This window comes from Heloderma suspectum, chromosome 2 (genome assembly GCF_057233095.1).
Source record: "Heloderma suspectum isolate Gila_16-S chromosome 2, 16-S_ref, whole genome shotgun sequence".
Lineage (NCBI taxonomy): Eukaryota > Metazoa > Chordata > Lepidosauria > Squamata > Helodermatidae > Heloderma > Heloderma suspectum.
The window spans coordinates 308599926-308619214 of NC_139459.1; the positions used below are offsets into that span (position 1 = coordinate 308599926).

At 46.7% G+C, this 19289-nt stretch overlaps 1 protein-coding gene across 1 annotated transcript in view; it reads left to right on the forward strand.

The window, feature by feature from the left end:
• FAM194C (family with sequence similarity 149 member C) overlaps positions 1 to 19289 on the forward strand; it is a 107868-nt gene that overhangs the window by 30915 nt on the left and 57664 nt on the right. Inside the window, exons 12-15 of the mRNA XM_084829831.1 lie at positions 957 to 1173; positions 2309 to 2627; positions 3191 to 3298; positions 16418 to 16560. Coding sequence (XP_084685957.1) covers positions 957 to 1173; positions 2309 to 2627; positions 3191 to 3298; positions 16418 to 16560 — 787 coding nt within the window. The remainder of the gene's footprint in view (positions 1 to 956; positions 1174 to 2308; positions 2628 to 3190; positions 3299 to 16417; positions 16561 to 19289) is intronic.

Here is a 19289-nt window from a genome sequence, read left to right on the forward strand (position 1 = left end):
TTCAGAGATGCTCTAGGAACAAGGTTGCTATGGCAGGAAGCATAAAGTCTGTTCCTAGAGCATTTGCCGCCTCTATTTTCCCCACAACAACAGATTCTGGAGGTAAGGGGGAGACCAGACAGAGCTGGGGGGGGGAGGCGTCTGCGGCCTGCACTTTTTGCACCCCTGCTCTAGTCAATTGATGGTGTAAAGGTTTAAAGGCAGTAAGTGAGTCGCGTGGAGAGAAGCATTGCTGTGCTGGATCAGACCAACATCCAACTCATCCAGCATTCTGTCTCTTAAGAGTGACCAGCCTGTTGAAGGTGGACACTCTCTGTAGTTTGCCCCTCTCCTCTTGCATTCATCGGAATCATGCACTCGGACTGTCCTTATTGACTAGGGGCAAGAGCCCTGTGCATTCGACCTGCCACAAGGTCAGTGGGAGTGTGGAGTGGGAGCAGGATTGTGGCACGCCCCACAGTGCTGATGCAGCCACATATTCAGCATTAGTGAGAAATGGCCCTCCATGCATACACCACTCGTTGTCGCAATCGTGAACCTTGATTGACTCAGGATTCCTGACAGCAAGGCCTGTGTGCATACAACTGGACTCATGTAAGGCCCTTTCTCAATTCTCAAGGCAGCCTGGGGTATGACAAGCAGGCGTGGCCCTGATTCTCCCCCATGCATTTTCTGCATGTCTCTGTGTGGATGTAAAGGTTTGCATGCCCCTAGTCTCTCTTCCCTGCTACAGGTCCCTGGTAAAGCACTGTCCCTATTTTGCCTTGTTGAGGTTATAATAAATACAACCAGATGTTGCGACCCAAAGGTCAGAAAATCCTGAGCTGAAGGATATTCTAAAAGGAACAATCTCTTGCATGAATAAAATCAAAATTAATATTATCAATCATTTCCATGGCGCTTTATAATCTATCTGCATGAAATAACTGACCATTCTTCCTCTGTTTATATGGCAGGAATTTGTTGTATAGAGTATCCAATTGGCTTTCATTCTTCAAAACAAGTGAAGTTTTTGATGAAGGAATCACCATTTCAGGCCTGGGAACGAAAGCTAAGAGAAGAAACCCATGTCTCAATTCCAGAAGCAAAAATGAAACCAGGTGTCAAACCACCACATACACAGAGCACTACCAGTTTCAAGGATTTCAAGGGAAAACAAAGGCCTGCCTCACGGTCAGTGGGATTATCTTTTGGGGGGAAAATGTCATCTTCTACAGAGAAGCCAGACTAACTATGTGGGTTGGCAGGATTCAGATACACATACAACCCTTGTAAAATAAACATTGGAGTAGAATCTTAGAATAGTAGGGGTGGAAGGGGCCCATAAGACCATCGAGTCCAACCCCCTGCTCAATGCAGGAATCCAAGTCAAAGGTCACGTAAGGGCTGGCCCTACCATTAGGCAGAGTGAGGCGAGTGCCTCAGATGGCGGATGCAATGGGGTGACATCAGTGGTGGCTTTTAGCTTATTTGATTTGTGTTTACATTTTAGTTGTTTTATTCTTTTTGTAAACCATCCTGGGAATATGACTGAAGGGTGATATAAATATAATAACTTTATATATTTATTTATTTGCAGTATTTGTGTAGCACCCCAAAACAAAGTTCTCTGGGTGGTTAACTAGAACATTTAAAGGATAAAAATAAAACAACAGGAAGATGTCAAACAGAGCAAAACCAACCACAGCATAAAACTAAAATAAATAAGACAAGCAACAGGAAAACACTAATACAGCAGAACAGTGGCACTAAAATTTAAAATGCCTGGGAAAATAAAAAGACTATTCATCTGGAGCTGAAAGGACCTCACATAGGTGCCAGGTGAGCTGCTCTGTGGAGGGCATTCCACAACTGAGGTGCCACCACAGAAAAGGCACTGTCTGGAAGCCACCTGTCATACTGCCCTTGGAGGGGCACCCAGAGTGGGGCCTCTGAGGATGATCTTAGGGTCTGGGTAGGGATATGTTGGAGGGGCGATTCTTCAAGTAACATGACCTCATGCCCTTTAGGGCTTTGAAACTGGGTTTGGAAACAGACTGGTAGCCAACGCAGATGGAAAAGTACTGGCATAATATGGTCACATCAGCCAGTTAACAATCTTGTTAACCAATTTCGGACAAGCTGACATTTCCAGCCCCATATATAACACGTTGCAGTAATCCAACATGAGAGGATACCAGAGTGCAGATAACTATAGCAAGGCTATCTCTGTCCAGTCAGAATAGTATGACTAAGATTCAAGTCACGTCTTGTATTTATTTGGGTTTCCATTTCCCTCTCTTTCTCTCAAACTACATGCTTCACACAGAGCCAAGACAGAGACCATGGTTGGGGATACAATTCTCGCACCGGAGACCTGGGCATCTTCTCCTACAGACTGTCCAATTGTTCTACGTAGAGTTTTGACCAAAGACACCGATGGCGTATGTTGCAAGTGTGTGGTGAAAATCCCATTAATTACTGACTTGGAGTTTGAGAAGTTTATCACTGCCCAAAGAGATCCCCATCAAGTCATCGTGATCTGTGTGCTGTCTCCCCAAGACCATTCCTACTCTCCTTTCTTTGAGTGGTCCATAGAAAAGATTTACGTACAGATGCAGCATGGCCGTCCCTCCCCTTGTGTTCAAGTAAGCTTAATTTTGACGCTCAGCATATTCCCCCAAGGCAAATGCATTCTTCTTGACTACCTGGTAATGGTTGCTACATTGTAGAATTGTGTGGGTTTAGTATTTGCCACCTACTAACCATACCAGAGTTGTATGGTTATGCATCTGTGATTACATTGCATGAACATGGAATTTGGTAAGTGGTGCAGGATTCATCTCTCTGTTCATTTTTATTTTTTGGAAAAGCATGTTTCTAAATCATATGGCTACCGAGGATAAGCTAAACTTGAAAACATGTGAGCAGACGCCCAAGGAAGACTGAGGCCTCCCCGTGGTTGGGTGACCATCTGTTCTTTGCCTAGGTCCATGTCCCTCCTCTAGAAACAGATAGACCTGTGACCCTAAACACATTTCCCTGGCTATCTCCAGTTCATTTGCCTGCCGGAGCTGGGGTCATTTCGTTTCTCTACTAGATTCGCTTTTCCAGCTTCAGAAACATGACGTTCATTGGACTGGTTACAAGTACAACAGAAGCCCCCATGTCCTTTCCAGTACACTGACAGAATGATTCACTCCCTTTCCAGTGCAGACACGATCCCTACCGCTTCCTGAAATATGACCTGGAGAGCCCTCTGAACCAAACGCCTCCTCTTCTGGTGCAGAAACATGGTGTCGTTCCTGGAATGGTGGTGGCAAGTATTTGATCGTTTTCTTCTTGTTATGCCAATTAGTCCCTTTGGTGAAAGTTGGGTCGTTATAATGTCAGCTTTCCCCTACTTGGAACCCCCCAGATGTGTTGGACTGCAACTCCCATCATTCCCAATAGCTGTGCTGGCTGGGAATGGTGGGAGTTGCAGTCCAACACATCTGGAAGGTACCTGGTTGGGGATACTCCATTAAGTTAACGAGCAGAAGAAGAAAGGTTCTTGGCCAGATGGTGGCCCATAAGCGTCAAACTCTGGAACACCCAGTTACATTCTAACAAGAGACTTTCAAGGTGACCTGAGGCATTTTGGGGGTTTGTTTTATCCAGAACTGTGCACTTAAGCGAATATCTCCTGATGGCCAAACTTGACGTAACATTAATTGTGTGAATGAGATTAATGTGCACGTCTGTTCTTCTTGCACAGAGCTCTAGTGAGGAAGCCTGAGCACCCTTTGGACCGTGGCAGGCAGGGAGAGGACAAGTTTCCATCTTTCTCTCCTTGCCAAAGTGCTGACAAAAATCACCTCCCCAAAGCCTCCATTTTCATTTTGAGGGAAGCTCCCAGTAGTGCCAATGGAGGCTTCCCTTGAAAGGCAAAGTGCAGTTTTGGAGAGGCGATTTTTGTCTGGGCTATGTCAGGGAGAGCAACAGTTAAGGGCCCCTTTCACACCAGCCATGGTCCTGAGGTTGCTCAGGCTTCCACAAGGCTATTTTTTACATAACAAACAATCAGAACATTAGTGGCATTCATGCAATTAAAGTGCATGTCTAATTTGGCCCAGTGCTCCAGCCCCCCTTGGCCATCGTTCTTTCTGCTGACCTTTAGGGGTGTACAGATTACTTACCCCGTTCCGCTGGGCCCGTCTGCTGGTGGGGGGGAGGCGATCCGTCCTTCCCCCCTGGAATCCTCCCTGGCCAGCTCCGCTCCACGGGGAGCCTGTGGAGCCACCAGCCGGGGCCGCCCGCAGCTGGACTTCCGTCCGCTGCTGGGCTTCAGCTGCAAATGGTGGCCACTGTAGCAGCCGCCATTTGCATCCCTGCGGTAGCCGTGATAGGCTACGCATACATTTACGTAGCCTATCACAGCAAAAGGCAAGGACACAAATGGCATCCCTGTGTTAGCTGTGATAGGCTACGTAAATACTTACGTAGCCTATCACAGCTAAAGTAGAGAGGAAATGGCGGCCGCAGACCGGGGCAGCCATTTGTGGGGCAGCGGACGGCCGACAAAGGTAGGCTCTGTCCCGGGTAAATTTTGCGAGGTGGCAGGGGGGATTGCTCTGTTCTGCCACGGACTCCGCCACGGACTCCACGGACTTCCGCCACGGACTCCAGTGTGTCCGGGGGGGCTCACTGGAGTCCACTGAGAAATTCTCTAACATCCCTACTGGTCTTTGCTGAAGGAACCAGGCACTGGAGATGAGGCTGGTTTTTTCTTTTCCTTTTATTCTTTAGGGTTGCATACTCTTATCCACACCTCCCAAAGGACAGGGAGAACAGCACTGCAAACTTTGGCAAGCTAGATTGCTTTTATTATTTTAAAAATCCTGTTTAGATCCTGTTCTTACATGGGGCTTCCCCTCATCTCTTCAAAGGACTGATCCAGCCCATGGCCCCTGAGCTGTGCTGCAGTGATGTTGCAGTTCCAGAGGCTCCCAGATTATTCACTTGGCCCTGGCAAGCTATATTAAGCACGTTGAGATCTCTTCTAAATTCCAGCAAAACAGTTTGCATTCCTTGAGTGAGTGGAGTGCTTGACAGGAAGATGGGAGCGACATGCAGGTTTCCTCTTCCCTGTAAGATCCTGGCACAGTGCCTATGCATTTCTTGCTGTAGGGGCTCCCCTACAGGCATCTCTCCATGCATGGGCAGTGAACCTATAGTGGTCTGGGTCAATTCCACAGGACTGCAATCCAATGCACACTTGCTAGAGACAATAGGGCTTACCTGGACACAGCAGGGCTTATTTCTGAAGAGACATGCATAGGACTGTGCCGTGCAAGTGTGTTGCTCTAAATCTATTATATCCCATGTTAATATATTGAAATTTCAGTGTGTTAAGGCTTATAAGCATTAAAATAACAGTACACAAATTATCATAGTTGTAGTTGTATGGAGTAGACCCTCTGCCTTTCTAAATAAGCAAGGCTCAGAGTGCACCAGCCATATTTGCTTCCCTTCTTTTAAATAGAACCACTGCCACGGCGCTGTCAAGGTAGCAAGGGTGAAGTCCCCACAAGGAGAAAAATGAACAGATCTAAAAAGAAACTGACACATTTATTTATTTATTTATTTATTATTGCATTTATACCCCGCCTTTTTTCCTCTTGCAAGGAACCCAAGGCGGCTTACATTATCCTCCTCCTCTCCATTTCATCCTCACAACAACAACCCTGTGAGGTGGGTTGGGCTGAGAGTCTGTGTCACCCAGTGAGCTTCCATGGCCGAGTGGGGACTAGAACCCGGATCTCCCGACTCCCAGGCCAGCACTCTTGCCACTACACCACGCTGGCTCTCTAACAATCTAACTGCTACTGTATCCCAGAATTAATTTCACATTTAGTCAAGCACCTGGCACCTAGCACAATTTCTTTATAGTTAAAAAAAGATTAATCTTAAAAGTAGCTAATAACCAGTCTAGTTAATTAATCCAATCTTGGAACCCCACCCCCAGCCCCTGTGGATTTTTCTTCAGCTGTTCCCTCTCTGACATCAGGGGGAAAGGGGAGAGGATCGGGGCACGGCATGGGTAGAGTGAGGAAGGCTCTGGGTCCAAGGGATCCGGACCCCTCCCAGTCCCTCACCATGCTTCTACCATGGGGATAGATTTAGACCAGCCCTACTTGTAATGGGAAGGAAATAGTTTAAAAAGGTGGGGGACACCTGGAGGGAGAGGGGTGACCACCACTCCTCCCTCATACCCAGCCTGCTGGCTACAGCCTGGCTGGTCCTCCGGCTGCAGAGCACTCTGACATGAGAATAGAATTGCCCTGTTAATTTCCCTTCTAAAGAACAATGGAAAAGCACAGATTCCACTTGATTTAATCTTATTTACCTGTCCTGTGAAACCAACATCATGATCTTAGTTTTAAAAGACAAGGAAATGAAGGCACCAAGAGAAGAGCTTCTCCACATATATGCACAGCACAGCTACTGATGAGGGCAGAAGCTGAAACATTTAACTTAAAATACACAGTCTTTTAACTTAAAATACACAGTCTTGTTAGTCTTTATATCTTTCCTATACATTTTGCCTTAAGACTGACTGCATCCATAGCCTCCTTGTTGCTTTACTGTTGTGCCGCTTTACACCAACCCCTTCCCGTGCCTCTCTCTCTCTCTCTCTCTCTCTCTCTCTCCATGACCATCTCAACACCAGCCTAAAATCCTGCATTTAAAATGAGGCTTTCTGCTTCTGTTTTAAATGCAGGAACATGACAGACTCCCTTTACAGGTGCTTCCTTCCCACCTCCCTTTCCCTTCCCTTCCCTTTCCCCCTTTATCTGAGTCTTCCATATGTTTCATTATACAGCCTCTAGATGGCACTGTGGTCTAGCTCCTCTTATTGCAACTTTTCTTATTTTCACCGGGGAACTCAAGCGCAGTAATTTGATAGCTCATTATCTCTGATCTTTCAAAAAATGGAAGAAAGGTCATTTAGTGCAAGTGAGGCCCTGGAGGTTGACGACGTCATCCAAAGGGCCTGCAAACTTCTGTGAGTAACGAATCTCAATAGCAGGATAAAAGCTCCTTGTGAAGAAGCCCTAAATCTTATGTTTTGTTCAGAAAGTATACTACTGTGTTGTTGAATGGCTGGGACTCCCACTCTAGTTATGCCTGGAATATATTGCTCTGTCTTGGGAGCCTTGGCACATAAGGAGAGATGTTTTTATTTGGGCTCGTTGGCAGAGGCACCGAGTCAGATAAAACAGAGACTTCTAATGAAAGCCTTTCTGTGTTCTGATACAGCACTTTTAAATGCTTGTAAACCCCTGAATGTGGAAGTGTAACACATTGTGTAGTTCGGTTCAGAGCTTCTAAGGGTTCTGATGATATTATTCATTCCTTTCAGCACACCAGAACCTATTGGCCTCCCCCCACCCCCCAACATAGTTCATCTTAATGTTAACATACAGCCTTGATTCTGTTCATGTCTGCTTGGAAGTAAATGGGTTTAATTCCAAGTAAGCATGCTTAGAACTGCAGCTATAATATTACGTGTGCCATGTGCCAATAATAATCTGCATAATAACTGGATGAATTGGTGCCAGGCAGCAGCATGTGGTGGATGTTCCCTTTGATGGCATCTATAATGATTCCCTGAAAACATGACTTCTTTATATCAAGACACAGCCAAAGTATTTGCCTTTCCAAGAATACAAGAATAACTAGGGTCTTTGTATTCTTGCAAGCACTCTTCCTATGAAGAATGGAACTTTTAGATGGCCATCTTGTTATGTGCGCTGGGGGCAAAGCCAGGACTGTGATGTTGGGGACTGAAAATGAAGATGATCAGGGGACTGGAAACCAAGTCCTATGAGGAGAGACTGAAAGAACTGGGCATGTTTAGCCTTGAGAAGAGAAGACTGAGGGGAGACATGGCAGCGCTCTTCAAGTACTTGAAAGGTTCTCACAGGGAAGAAGACCAGGATCTTGTCTCGATCATCCCAGAGTGCAGGACACAGAATAATGGGCTCAAGTTACAGGAAGCCAGATTCCGGCTGAACATCAGGAAAAACTTCCTGACTGTTACAGCAATTCAACAATGGAACCAATTACCCAGGGAGGTGGTGGGCTCTCCTGCACTGGAGGCTTTCAAGACGAGGCTGGACAGCCACCTGTCAGGGATGCTCTGACTTGGATTCCTGCATTGAGCAGGGGGTTGGACTCAATGGCCTTGTAGGCCCCTTCCAACCCTACCATTCTATGATTCTATGTGACTTAGAAGACCAGCTATATGTAAATCTTCTTCCTTTCCCCTCTCTTAAATTATTGTGTGACTGCTGTTAACATCAACTGGAACATTTGCACTTCAAAGACTTCTCAAATATACCCTGCACTTGAAAGAACAGAGAAAGCATTTATAAGGAGTGCAGCCTTTGTCCATGGTCTTTGTATGCATGGGGTTTCCATTGTCAACCATAGTACACTACAAAGAGTGCAAAGGGGTATGCCCAGCAGATGTACATGAGGCAGTCTTGCTGGATAACTTTACATTCAGGGGTTTAATAAATCATTCCACCAAAGACTACAAGGTAGCCAAAATGGTGAGACAGTGCTGCCTTGGGAGCAAATCTGCAGCACAAGGGGCTTTTGAGATCGTCCCCAATTGAACCACGTTAGCTGTACTAGATGCAAACTTAAGGCTCATCAGGACTGATTTTGCAGAATCTATGGCACCTGTCCCTTGATCTTTAGCCAACGACTGCCTGATCAGCTCTGGAGATACTTAGCCCATCTGTTCTGTGCTGATGGACAGCCTCTAGCACAGTAAATGCAATTATTCAGGATTAGAAGGCTATCTCAGGTGTCAGCAGCGGGAGAAGTTAGCTTACCACCTGAACCACTTGGAAATACTTGTTTACTTGGAAATAGGTCACACTGTGTTCATTAGGACTTACTCTCAGGCAAGCGTGTATGGGATTGCAGCCTTAGTCTAATTTTGCATGCATTTTTTTACTTACTTTTAAAATCTAACCGGGTTCTCTCCCCTCTAGAGGTGACACTAAACAGTAAACTATGGCAAAAAAATTCTAAAGCCAAAATGGTAAAAACAACCCACTTGCATAAAATTGGAAAATCAGTAACTAAAGCAAAAGGGCTGTGTTCAGAAGCGCCATTTCAGTAGTGCAGTGTGGGGAGATACACTTCTGAAAGACCCAAAGCCTTGGTCCAGTTTAGGATCACTTGTTTGTGATCATTATTTTCCGTTTTTTGATCACTCATAATATGACCACAGCAATATTACTGATGCAGGGGAAGCAGTTGGCTAGAGAGAAAGATGTTTCCCTGAGGCATGATCACACAGGGAAGGGCAGGGAAGGTTCTCCACTCCCGCTCTAAATGGCATCCCAACCCCTCTCAGGAGGGAGTTCCAAATGCAAGATTGTTACAGTTAACTCCTGGAGCTTTATCTCAATCTTCAGAGATCTGTGAAGTCATATTTTTGTTGCAACTGCTTGTTTATTTCTATAAGAATGTTTACCCTGTCCTTCTAATGCATATGCATCTCCCAAGATGGCTTGTAACAAATAAAATTACAATTTCACAATAAAACCCCGGTATCAAGTATACAATAAAAGACAATGAGATAGAGACAGGCAGCACAGTTAAAACATTATCATTAGATGAAACATCAACTCTCCAGCTAGACAAAAAGCCTATTGGAATAACAAAATCTTCACTAACTAGCCGAAGACAGTAAGACATGGGGCCACCTGGCCTCCATGAGCCAAGGTGTTCCACAGTTTGGGTGCAGCCACTGAGAAGGCCCTCACTCTCATTCTAGTCAAATGAGCCAACCCTATCAACAGGAGACAAAGAAGGACCCATCCGCCAGTTCTTACCCAGTGGGCAGGCTGGTATGGAGGAAGGCAGTCCCATAGGTATCTTGGATCCAAGCAATTTAGGGTTTTAAAGTTCATCACCAACTTTTTGAATTGTGCCTGGAAACAAATTGGCAATCAGCACAGCAGTTGCAGAATAGTTGTATGGTCCCATGGGTGAGAGTCCACTAATACCCTTGTTGCTTCATTCTGGACCAAATGAAACCCGTGAAGACTCTTCAAAGGTAGCTATGTAGAGCACATTGCAGTAATCTGTTCTCAGTGTAACTAAGGCATGCATTACCATAGCCATGTCTGGCATACCAGTTTAAACTGGGCAAAGGTGCTTCTGGTCACCATTGCCACTTGGGCATCCAGATGCAAGGCTGCATCGAAGAGCACCCACAGATTGCAAACCCGGTTCTTCAGGGTGATTAATATCCTATCCAAAAGAGATTTAATCCCTGTTCCAGAATCCATCTCCCTCCTGACCAGGAGCACCTCTGTCTTGTCTGGATTCAGCTTCAGTTTATTAGTCCTCAACAGGCCTGTCACGGTCACCAGGTACAGAACATCAGGAGTAATAAATGAAAGGGAGAAATACAGAAATGGAGCAATGTGTCATCTGCACACAGCTGACAAAGCACTGCAAATCTCCAGACAGTCTCTCCTGGCAGCTCCATGTTGACATTATACAGTATGGGGGACAGAACTGATGCCTATGGGGCATTCTCTGCACCAGTAGCCAAGGTGTCAAACAGGAGTCCCCCAACATCACCTTCTGCAACCAATCCCTGAAGAAGAACTGAAACCATCACAAGATAGCATCTCCCACGCCTATCCAAACCAGGCAATCCAAAAGGATACCATCGGTGATGGTATTGAATGCTGTTGAGAAGTTCAGCAGAACCAACAGAAACATACTCCCCCTGTCTAGTTACCAGCATAGATCATCTGCTAAGGTGACCAAAGCTGTCTTCATCCCAAAACCAGTCCAGAAGCCAGATTGAAATGGGTCCAGACAATCTGTTCATGCTAGAACCCCTGGGGCAGTAGGTGCCCTGTGACTGTGCTGACAATTGTAACAAGGCAAGAGTTCTGTCAGGGTGGAGACTGAGCCCATAGAGCCTCAGAGCAGTTCTGATTCTGAGGAAGAGCAACAACCTTGGGAGAGGAGCTCGCTCATCGCTCACAAGCACAGCGGCAGGGAGAGATTCCTCCTGCCTGCATTCCTGAGAGAGATAGTGACCCTGGCAGTGAGAAAGCGGGGGATGGGGTCTTGCTGGATGCTCGGCGCAGACGCAGGGAGCAGCACCAGATGGAGGGTGCCGAGAGGAGGCACTCTGCCCGCTTGGCGCTAAAACAATGGTCGCGTCCCGAGGACCCAAGGGTAAGAGGGAGGACCTCTCCATAGCCCATAAGTTCAAAGGTTTCCCGCTCTTCTCCTTCGAACGGGGACCAACTGCCTTACCTGGAGCTTAGGCTACTCTGCTAACTACCCCAGTGCAGTTCCTTGCTTAGTCGCTGGTGATTAGCATCTGAAAGAGTCATTAAGTTGTAAAGGAATAAAGCCTTGGAAGGAATCCTCTTCGTCTGTGTCTTGAGTTGGCTATTGGAGGGACTGTAAGAGGCAGCTAGGGTGCACCTGACAGCTTGGTCCCCGTTCCTCTTTTTTTTCTGTCTCTGCTCCTACTGCCTCTGGACGGTGCCATGGACTCCGCAGTGCAAGCTCTCGCGCAAGAGAACCAAGCTCTTCATGATCAAGTTGCTCAACTGTTGACTGCTGTACATGCCTTGCAAACTGCTGCTCAACCCCCACTGCCCCCGATTCTCCCCCACTGCAAGTGCCCGGTGGCTCTGCCAGATAAGTTTTTGGGTGAGAAAGGACTTTTTCAGATTTTCCATGCCCAATTCACTGCCCATTTCTGGAGGGAGCTACTTAGGCTTCTCCGTGTGATGCTCCGTCTTTCCTCCGCTCACCATCCTCAGATGGACCGTCAAACTGAGCGCACCAATGCGACTCTAGAGCAATATTTGCGCTGTTATGTCAATTGCCAACAAGATGACTGGTTTTCCTTGCTGCCTGTAGCAGAATTTGCTCATAACAATGCCTGCCATGCTTCTACCCACCAAACTCCATTTTTTTCCAGTTTTGGTTACCACCCCAGGGCTTTCCTGTCCACCTTAGCTCCCTCTTTGGTGCCAGCGGCCCATGACTTTTTAGAGGAGTTGTGAGTGGTACACCACCTCTTACGGGACTCCCTTGAGCAAGCCAAGACAGCCTACAAGGCCTCTGCAGACTGGCGGCGCCAGCCGGGTCCGTCTCTGCAACCGGGGGACTGGGTTTGGTTGTCCACCCAATACCTCCCCTCTCACTCGCCCGCAAGGAAGCTCGTGCCTCGCCGCACGAGGCCTTTCCAGATTACGGCCCAGATTAACCCTGTTGCTTTTCGCCTGGCTCTCCCGCCCTCCATGAAGATCCATCCTGTTTTTCATCGGTCCTTGCTGTCCCCCCTACTTTCTGGCGACCCTCATTGCTCAGACGACTCCCCCCCCGCCGCCAGTGCTGGTGGAGGGGGAGGAGGAGTTTGAAGTCGTGGAGATCCTGGACTCCCACCTTTCTCGCAGCCGTCTGCAATATCTGGTCGACTGGAAGCGGTATGGGCCAGGCGAGCGCTCCTGGGAACCTGCTGAAAATGTGCATGCTCTGTTGCTGCTGAGGCGTTTCCACCAGCTGTACCCCCACAAACCCAGGGCCCTGGGAGGGAGCACGAGGGGGGGCCTCATGGGAGTGGGGATGATGTCAGGGTGGACACTGAGCCGATAGAACCCCAGAACAGTTCTGATTCTGAGGAAGAGCAACAACCCGTGGGAGAGGAGCTCACTCATCGCTCACAGGCACAGCGGCAGGGAGAGATTCCTCCTGCCTGCATTCCTGAGAGAGATAGTGACCCTGGCAGTGAGAGAGCGGGGGATGGGGTCTTGCTGGACGCTCGGCGCAGACGCAGGGAGCGGCGCCAGATGGAGGGCACTGAGAGGAGGTGCTCTGCTGGCTTGGCGCTAAAACAACAGTCGCATTCCGAGGACCTACAGATAAGAGGGAGGACCTCTCCATAGCCCATAAGTTCAGAGGTTTCCCACTCTTCTCCTTCAAACAGGGACCAACTGCCTTACCTGGAGCTTAGGCTACTCTGCTAACTACCCCAGTGCAGTTCCTTGCTTAGTCGCTGGTGATTAGCATCTGAAAGTGTCATTAAGTTGTAAAGGAATAAAGCCTTGGAAGAAATCCTCTTCATCTGTGTCTTGAGTTGGCTATTGGAGGGGACTGTAAGAGGCAGCTAGGGAGCTCCTGACAAGTTCTTTGGTTTGGGTGAACCTTCTCCTTCTTTGCTTTCCCCCCTTTTCTGCTTCATATAGGAGAATACGTCTTTTTAGGAGACTTTGCATTTGTAATGAACTGATTGCTCACAGTAATAGGGATAGAGACATCTCTCCAGGCTTTTTTGATATACAGAAAAGACCTTGTGCACATTCATTACTGCCTGCGCAAGGGTGGCTTTCAGCCTTTAAAAAAAAAACCCGAAACACTGTGCCTCCTGTGAGGTGCTGTAGAAGGGTTAACATCACTTGCAGCTTGTTGCAAGCCCACTACAAGCCCACTACAGCCCACTAGAGGGAACTGCTGATTCTCTGAACTGGCAAAGTTGTGAAGCGAGCAGATTGCAAGTTATGATGAGGCAGCCGGAGACCTTTGGCTTCATAATGAACTCTTTGTTCCTTGCACAGAAGCAACACTAAATCAAGCAAGGTGAGCATGTGGTTGCCAGCTACCCATTTCCGATGAGCACCCTTAGAGTTTCCGAGTCCCTCCGTCCCCCCTCCCTGGTGATCACATCTCCTTGCCTCCCCTCACCCTCCACCCACGTTCTTCATCCTCTCGGAGCTCCACCTTGTTTCCTTCTATGGCCCTCCATCCTTTATCCCCACCTATGCCTCACCTCTGCAGTCCCCACCTCACCCCTCTGATAATGCATACGCCTGCCCTACGCAGTTTCACCCCTCCTTGGTCAGTTAGCTCTTCCAGCCTCTCCACACTTCCTTCCGCTCCCTGAGCTCCCCATTCAAGCACACTGTCTACTCTTGCTATTTCACTTAATGTTTTAGCACACTTTTGCCCTTAACCCTTCTGTCTTAATTCTAGGGACACTCACCTTTTAGATGATCATATGCACTAAAATGAATGTAGGGGTGGTAGCAGCATCCTTGTGGCAGGCTCCATCTTGATGTACATGAATTCCTTTTAAGATATGTAGAGGGCCCCCATGTGTATATTATAACTGTAGGCATGGAGGGCACTCTCCATACGACTGGGAACCCTGGAATGTCAGAATTTCCAAGCATGCTGCCATACGACTCCCCCCCACCACCACATGTGTTCATTTTATCTCATGAAGCTCTGTAAGGAATGTGTAATGTCCTATCCTCAGCTACTGCCATCCCCTTTGCTGCCTTTTCTATCGAAAATCCTCTTTTTCTTTCCATTTTAGGACTTACTCTCTTTCTTTCATTAACTACGGTACTGTACAGGCTGCAGGTTTGAGGGGGTCCAGGACAGAGTGACCAGTACCACTGTCAGCAGCACAACAAGCATTGCTGAGTGGCCTGGTTTAGCCACCCTTGTAATTTCCCATGATGCCTCAGAGTGGCATTACAGCAGGGGCATTGTGGGAAATGAATATGGCAGCTAGACCCAGTCACCAGGTGCTGCTCAGAGTGCTGGGCCAATTTTTTTTTTTTTAATGCAAGGCATGTGTCAGCAGTGGATCCTGGCTGCCCAAAGATGCCAGGTGCCGACACCAGCCCTGCCGTCAGGAGGATGGCTAACATCTGTCCTCTCAAGGGGTACACTCCTCTTCAGCTGGTAGTCTGGGGCCAGAAATACATTTTGTTGCACAGATTGGGCCTCTTTCTCACCCAAGAATGAGCAGGTCCCATAATAAACTTGGCACCCTGTGACAATAAGGGCTTCCTGCAGTATGCAGTATTGCATTGCATACACGTACATACATTTGTATGTATGTGAAAGCTTGATGTAACATTAAAGTGTGGAATATCTCTACGTTGTGATAACTCTTCTTCTGTAGATAATCCTTTCATCATACATTGATGAAAATGTCTTGGGTAGATAAAAATCCTGTGGGCTAGATTTGGCACACAGGGCATCAGGTAGCCCTCCCTGCTATAAAGCCATAGAGTTTGTCTTCTGCTACAAATTGTATTGTGAAAGGTCAAAATTTACCAAGTTTGTAAAATGGGTTGGCAACTTTTAGGCCAAAACATCTGGAGAGCAACAACTCCCATCATTCCTCACCATTGGCTATGCTGGCTGAGGCTGATGTGAATTGTGTGCCAAAACATCTCTGGAAGACCACAAGTTGCCCACCCCTGCTGTAAAATGTATAGTGGTTTAACAGGTAAATATCTCTGGAATGGGACTGCAGTGAAGTGGGGGCACTCTGGATGGATTCTTTCACACAGTCAAGGCTCTGCCCAACTGCTTTCAAAGAAGCCATTCTCCTACATGAAAACTGAGGTGGTTCAGGAGTGTGAGAGAACTGTACCATCTCAGCAGCTGATCGTTGGCCCTGCACTTTAATGAAACTTAGGTTGCTGCTTGCAGTTGTGCTGTATATTCGTTCAAGAGCAATCTATTTGCTTAACTCTTCATGCATCACATACCATACTGTACAACTTTATTGAATACATAGGTTGCAATCCTGTATACACATACCTAGGAGTAAGTCCCATTGCATTGGAGTGCCCTGACAGAAGCAAAAAATTAGATAGCCCTATGTACTACTGATGTATGCCAATTAAAAAAAAAAATTAAAAACACAAATCCCTTTGGAGAAAAAAGTGACTCTTTGCCTTGCATTGATATTGTTGCTGTAACTCTTATTAAGTATAACCCCTACACCCATGGCCCATATATACACGTATCCACAACCGAGGCTTTAAAAATACATGTTTTTTGGCCGTTCAATCTTCTGTATATCCAAGAATGAACCTTTGAACTTTGCTGCAACCACAGATGTGTACAGAAATTTGATACGATGCTCCTGCCTAGATTTCTGGAGCAGAATCCTGTAATAGAAAAACATGGGAATTCACATATTTTTAAAAAGTGGGGTAGAAACATCTTGTGTTTTGTGGGCATAGGCTTGGCAATCAGCAAGCATTGGGGTTGCAGTGTCTCTGGCAGGCAAAGGGTCTGTATATGGCTTTCAGTGGTCAAACTGCAGGACCGGCACCCTTTCTGCTTCTCCAAAGTGAATGGCATTTCATTTAGCATCAGTAGTGTTAAGAGATGTGCAGGAAGTAAGTGTGTGTATGTGTGTGTGCTTGTAGCCGTCATGTCCCTCATGTCTGGGTGAAAACATTTAAGACTGCTGTGCAAAACAGGAAAAGGAAACCATTTGGTCCAAGTCTTCGAACTCGGTTTTATTGTTTTTTATTGCAAAGCATTTTTGTCCCCCTCCTTCCTGCCTGTTTGTCAACAGATGTACGCTGGAGGGAAGCTACTCTTCGGAGGCTGTGTTTTCAACGGATACAGCTACAGCAAGAGGGACCTGCTGAAGCAGATCAACCAAGCTTGCCTTGACTGCAAGATGGGCCACTTCCTGCCTCAGAGTTTCAAATTTAGGTAAAACAGGAAGTGCAGAGGAAGGGAAAGATGAGAATGGGGAGAGGGGAGGCGATGTCATACGGAGGTCTGTGTTTGCAACATGAACTGGACAAACCAGCACAAAGTATCCAAGGCTGAGCTGTTACGAGAAGAACAGTTCATCCATAAATTCATTCCGAGCTGCTGTAGTTGCCAAGCATATAACTACAGCATCCTTCCCCAAACTGGTGCCCTCCAGATGTGTTGGACTACAACTCCAATCAATAGCCAATGGGGACATCTGGAGGGCACCAGGTTGGGGAAGTCTGAACTAGAGGCATGGTTAAAGAAAGAGGGGCTGAATGGCATATTCTTTCTATCTTTTAGATTCCTAAAAATTAGAGCTGGCAAATGATAAAATATTACATTTTTAGTTGCTTAATCATCTGGCTTTTAACCCATTTATTATATTTCCATAAATCTACATCTTACCAAAACCTCAATATAGCTCCATTTTTGAGGCTATTGAAGCTTCTCTTAAAAATGAGAGAAATTAGCTTTTGTGTAATGTTCTATATCACTCCATCACTCATTGTTAGAAGGAAAGGCCATCTTCCAGGTTTTCACCAGCGTGGGACTTGGGAATATAGCGCATTTTCTGTTACAGTAACTCACCAGAGCCAAATAGTTTTTAAACATGAACAAGTTCAATTCCCATCAATATTTTGGAAGACCCACATTTAAAATATATATTCACAGCTGGTTTCAGCTGAGCCATGTCAGCTTGGACTGCCTTTGATTCTTATTGCTAGAGAAAGCTTAGTATTTTCAACACTCCCCAGTGCCTTTCCCAGTAGCCCCCCAAGCTTACCAGGTAGTGGTGGGCCCCTTTTTCTTTCTCCCCTCTTCTTTTTCTTTAAAAGGCAGTTTGCCTGGAAAGCTCTGGAAAGCAACTGACCTGCTCTGCAATTGCCCTTCTCCTTCCTTTTCTAATTACACTTCTAGGCCCCAGAAGAGTCCAGGGGCATTCTGAGGAAAAGAGAAAGACAGCTGGGTGGTTGGAAGCTGGAGCTTGCCACCAAAAGGCAGTAAATAAATAATAAAATCAGGAGAGACCTTGGGGCCACCAAGGGAGTGTTTTGGGGGGCTCCAAGGCACCCAGGGAACCCTCAGATGCATTGCAGCATGTGACGGCCCCAGTGGATGGAGGAGGATTGCTGTTGTCGTGGGAAAGCAACAGGAAAAACAGTCTAAAACTGTTAAAAAGTAGAAGTCTGTTTTCTACTGTCTCTCACTGCTAATTTTTGCTTTTAAAGAAAAGTAAGTCTTCTGCATGCAAAATTGCTGCAAAAAGGCATTGGAAGTTTCTGTTCACCCCCTTTCCCTCTCCAGCCCTTTTAGCCCTCCCCCCCATCCCTAGGAATGTGCTAAAAAAAACGTTATCTGGAGAATGTTTTGCACATGGCATCCCTTATATTTTCCTCTTCCACTGTCCTACTCGGTATTCCAAGTCCATTCTCTACAAGTTGTGGGAAAAGAACAAAATGCACAAATGGATCAAACTGCTGCATGCTCCCCAATGTGCTCAATTTTTTTGAACTGACAATGTCGTCCCCGCCACCTCCCTACAGAACATTTTCTAGATATTCTCACACAGCCCCAATTATCCACCAGCAGTGAGAGGCAATAGCCGTCTGGCAGCTCTGTTCTTAGGCACGTATTATTTTATGTCATGTGGGCCCCATTCACAGCCCCTCTAGCACTGAATGAGATTTACAGTCTGTTTTGTGGAGCTTAGTTGACTGGGGGAAGAAAGACCGTTGAAAGCATGGCTTCAGTGAACGGATATAGTATCACCACTAGTACAGCCTGGTAAACCATTTGCCACGGGTGACTAATGGTTGTTTGCGCCTGTGGTATTCTCTGCAGTCACGTTCAGGAGGGCTAGGGTCTCCATTACTGTGGCGACACTGATATCTGGGAAGAGCATGACTTCATTCTGTGCTTCCCTCCAGCCCATAAACTAGCTGCCATTGGTCTTAAACTGCAGCAGAGTGTCAGATTGCTACAGTAAGGGCTGTGGACTCTTTCACTGCTAGAAACCCATTGTGTGTAGGGATTTGATGGGTGAGAGAGGTCAAATCCTAGCCTCAAGGCACCACTGTTACGTTCTCCTTTGAAAGTGGTGGCAATCTTAGTATATTGCAAAGTATATGGCAGGAGTCTTTGCATAGGGTAGCGTAAGTTCCATTCATTTCAATGGGTCTGCCCAAGTAGGACTAATACTGGATACAACCCATCAAACATAGAAAAAAGTGCCAGCCTTCCCAGAGTCTTTAAAAGCAACTGGAACAGTCCAGCAAAAGCTAAGCCCCATTGAAATGAATGGGCTCGCATTAAGTCACGTGTGCCCCATTCCATTGCTTTCAGTGGAATTTAGTCATGCCTATGCCGAATTGGGCTCTAGGAATTGATCCATCCCCCGCTGATAACAAGATGTATCTGTGTGAACTGGACAGACCAGGAAGCACTTTATGCGTCACTGGAGCTTGCTTGTGATCTTACTGACATTCACGGAAGGATAAAGTAAAGATAAGAGGGGAAGTCGAGAAGCATTCGTGTACCCTGTTTGCAAGCATACATTCTCTCTGCAAAATAGTCTGAACACAGGAGAAAGGGAAGTGGGCTTTGGTGCTTTCACTGCAATGTTTTCCAAGGCCACAAGCAGATGCCCTCATGGCTTCTTTCGCGAGAGTTTGTAGAATCAT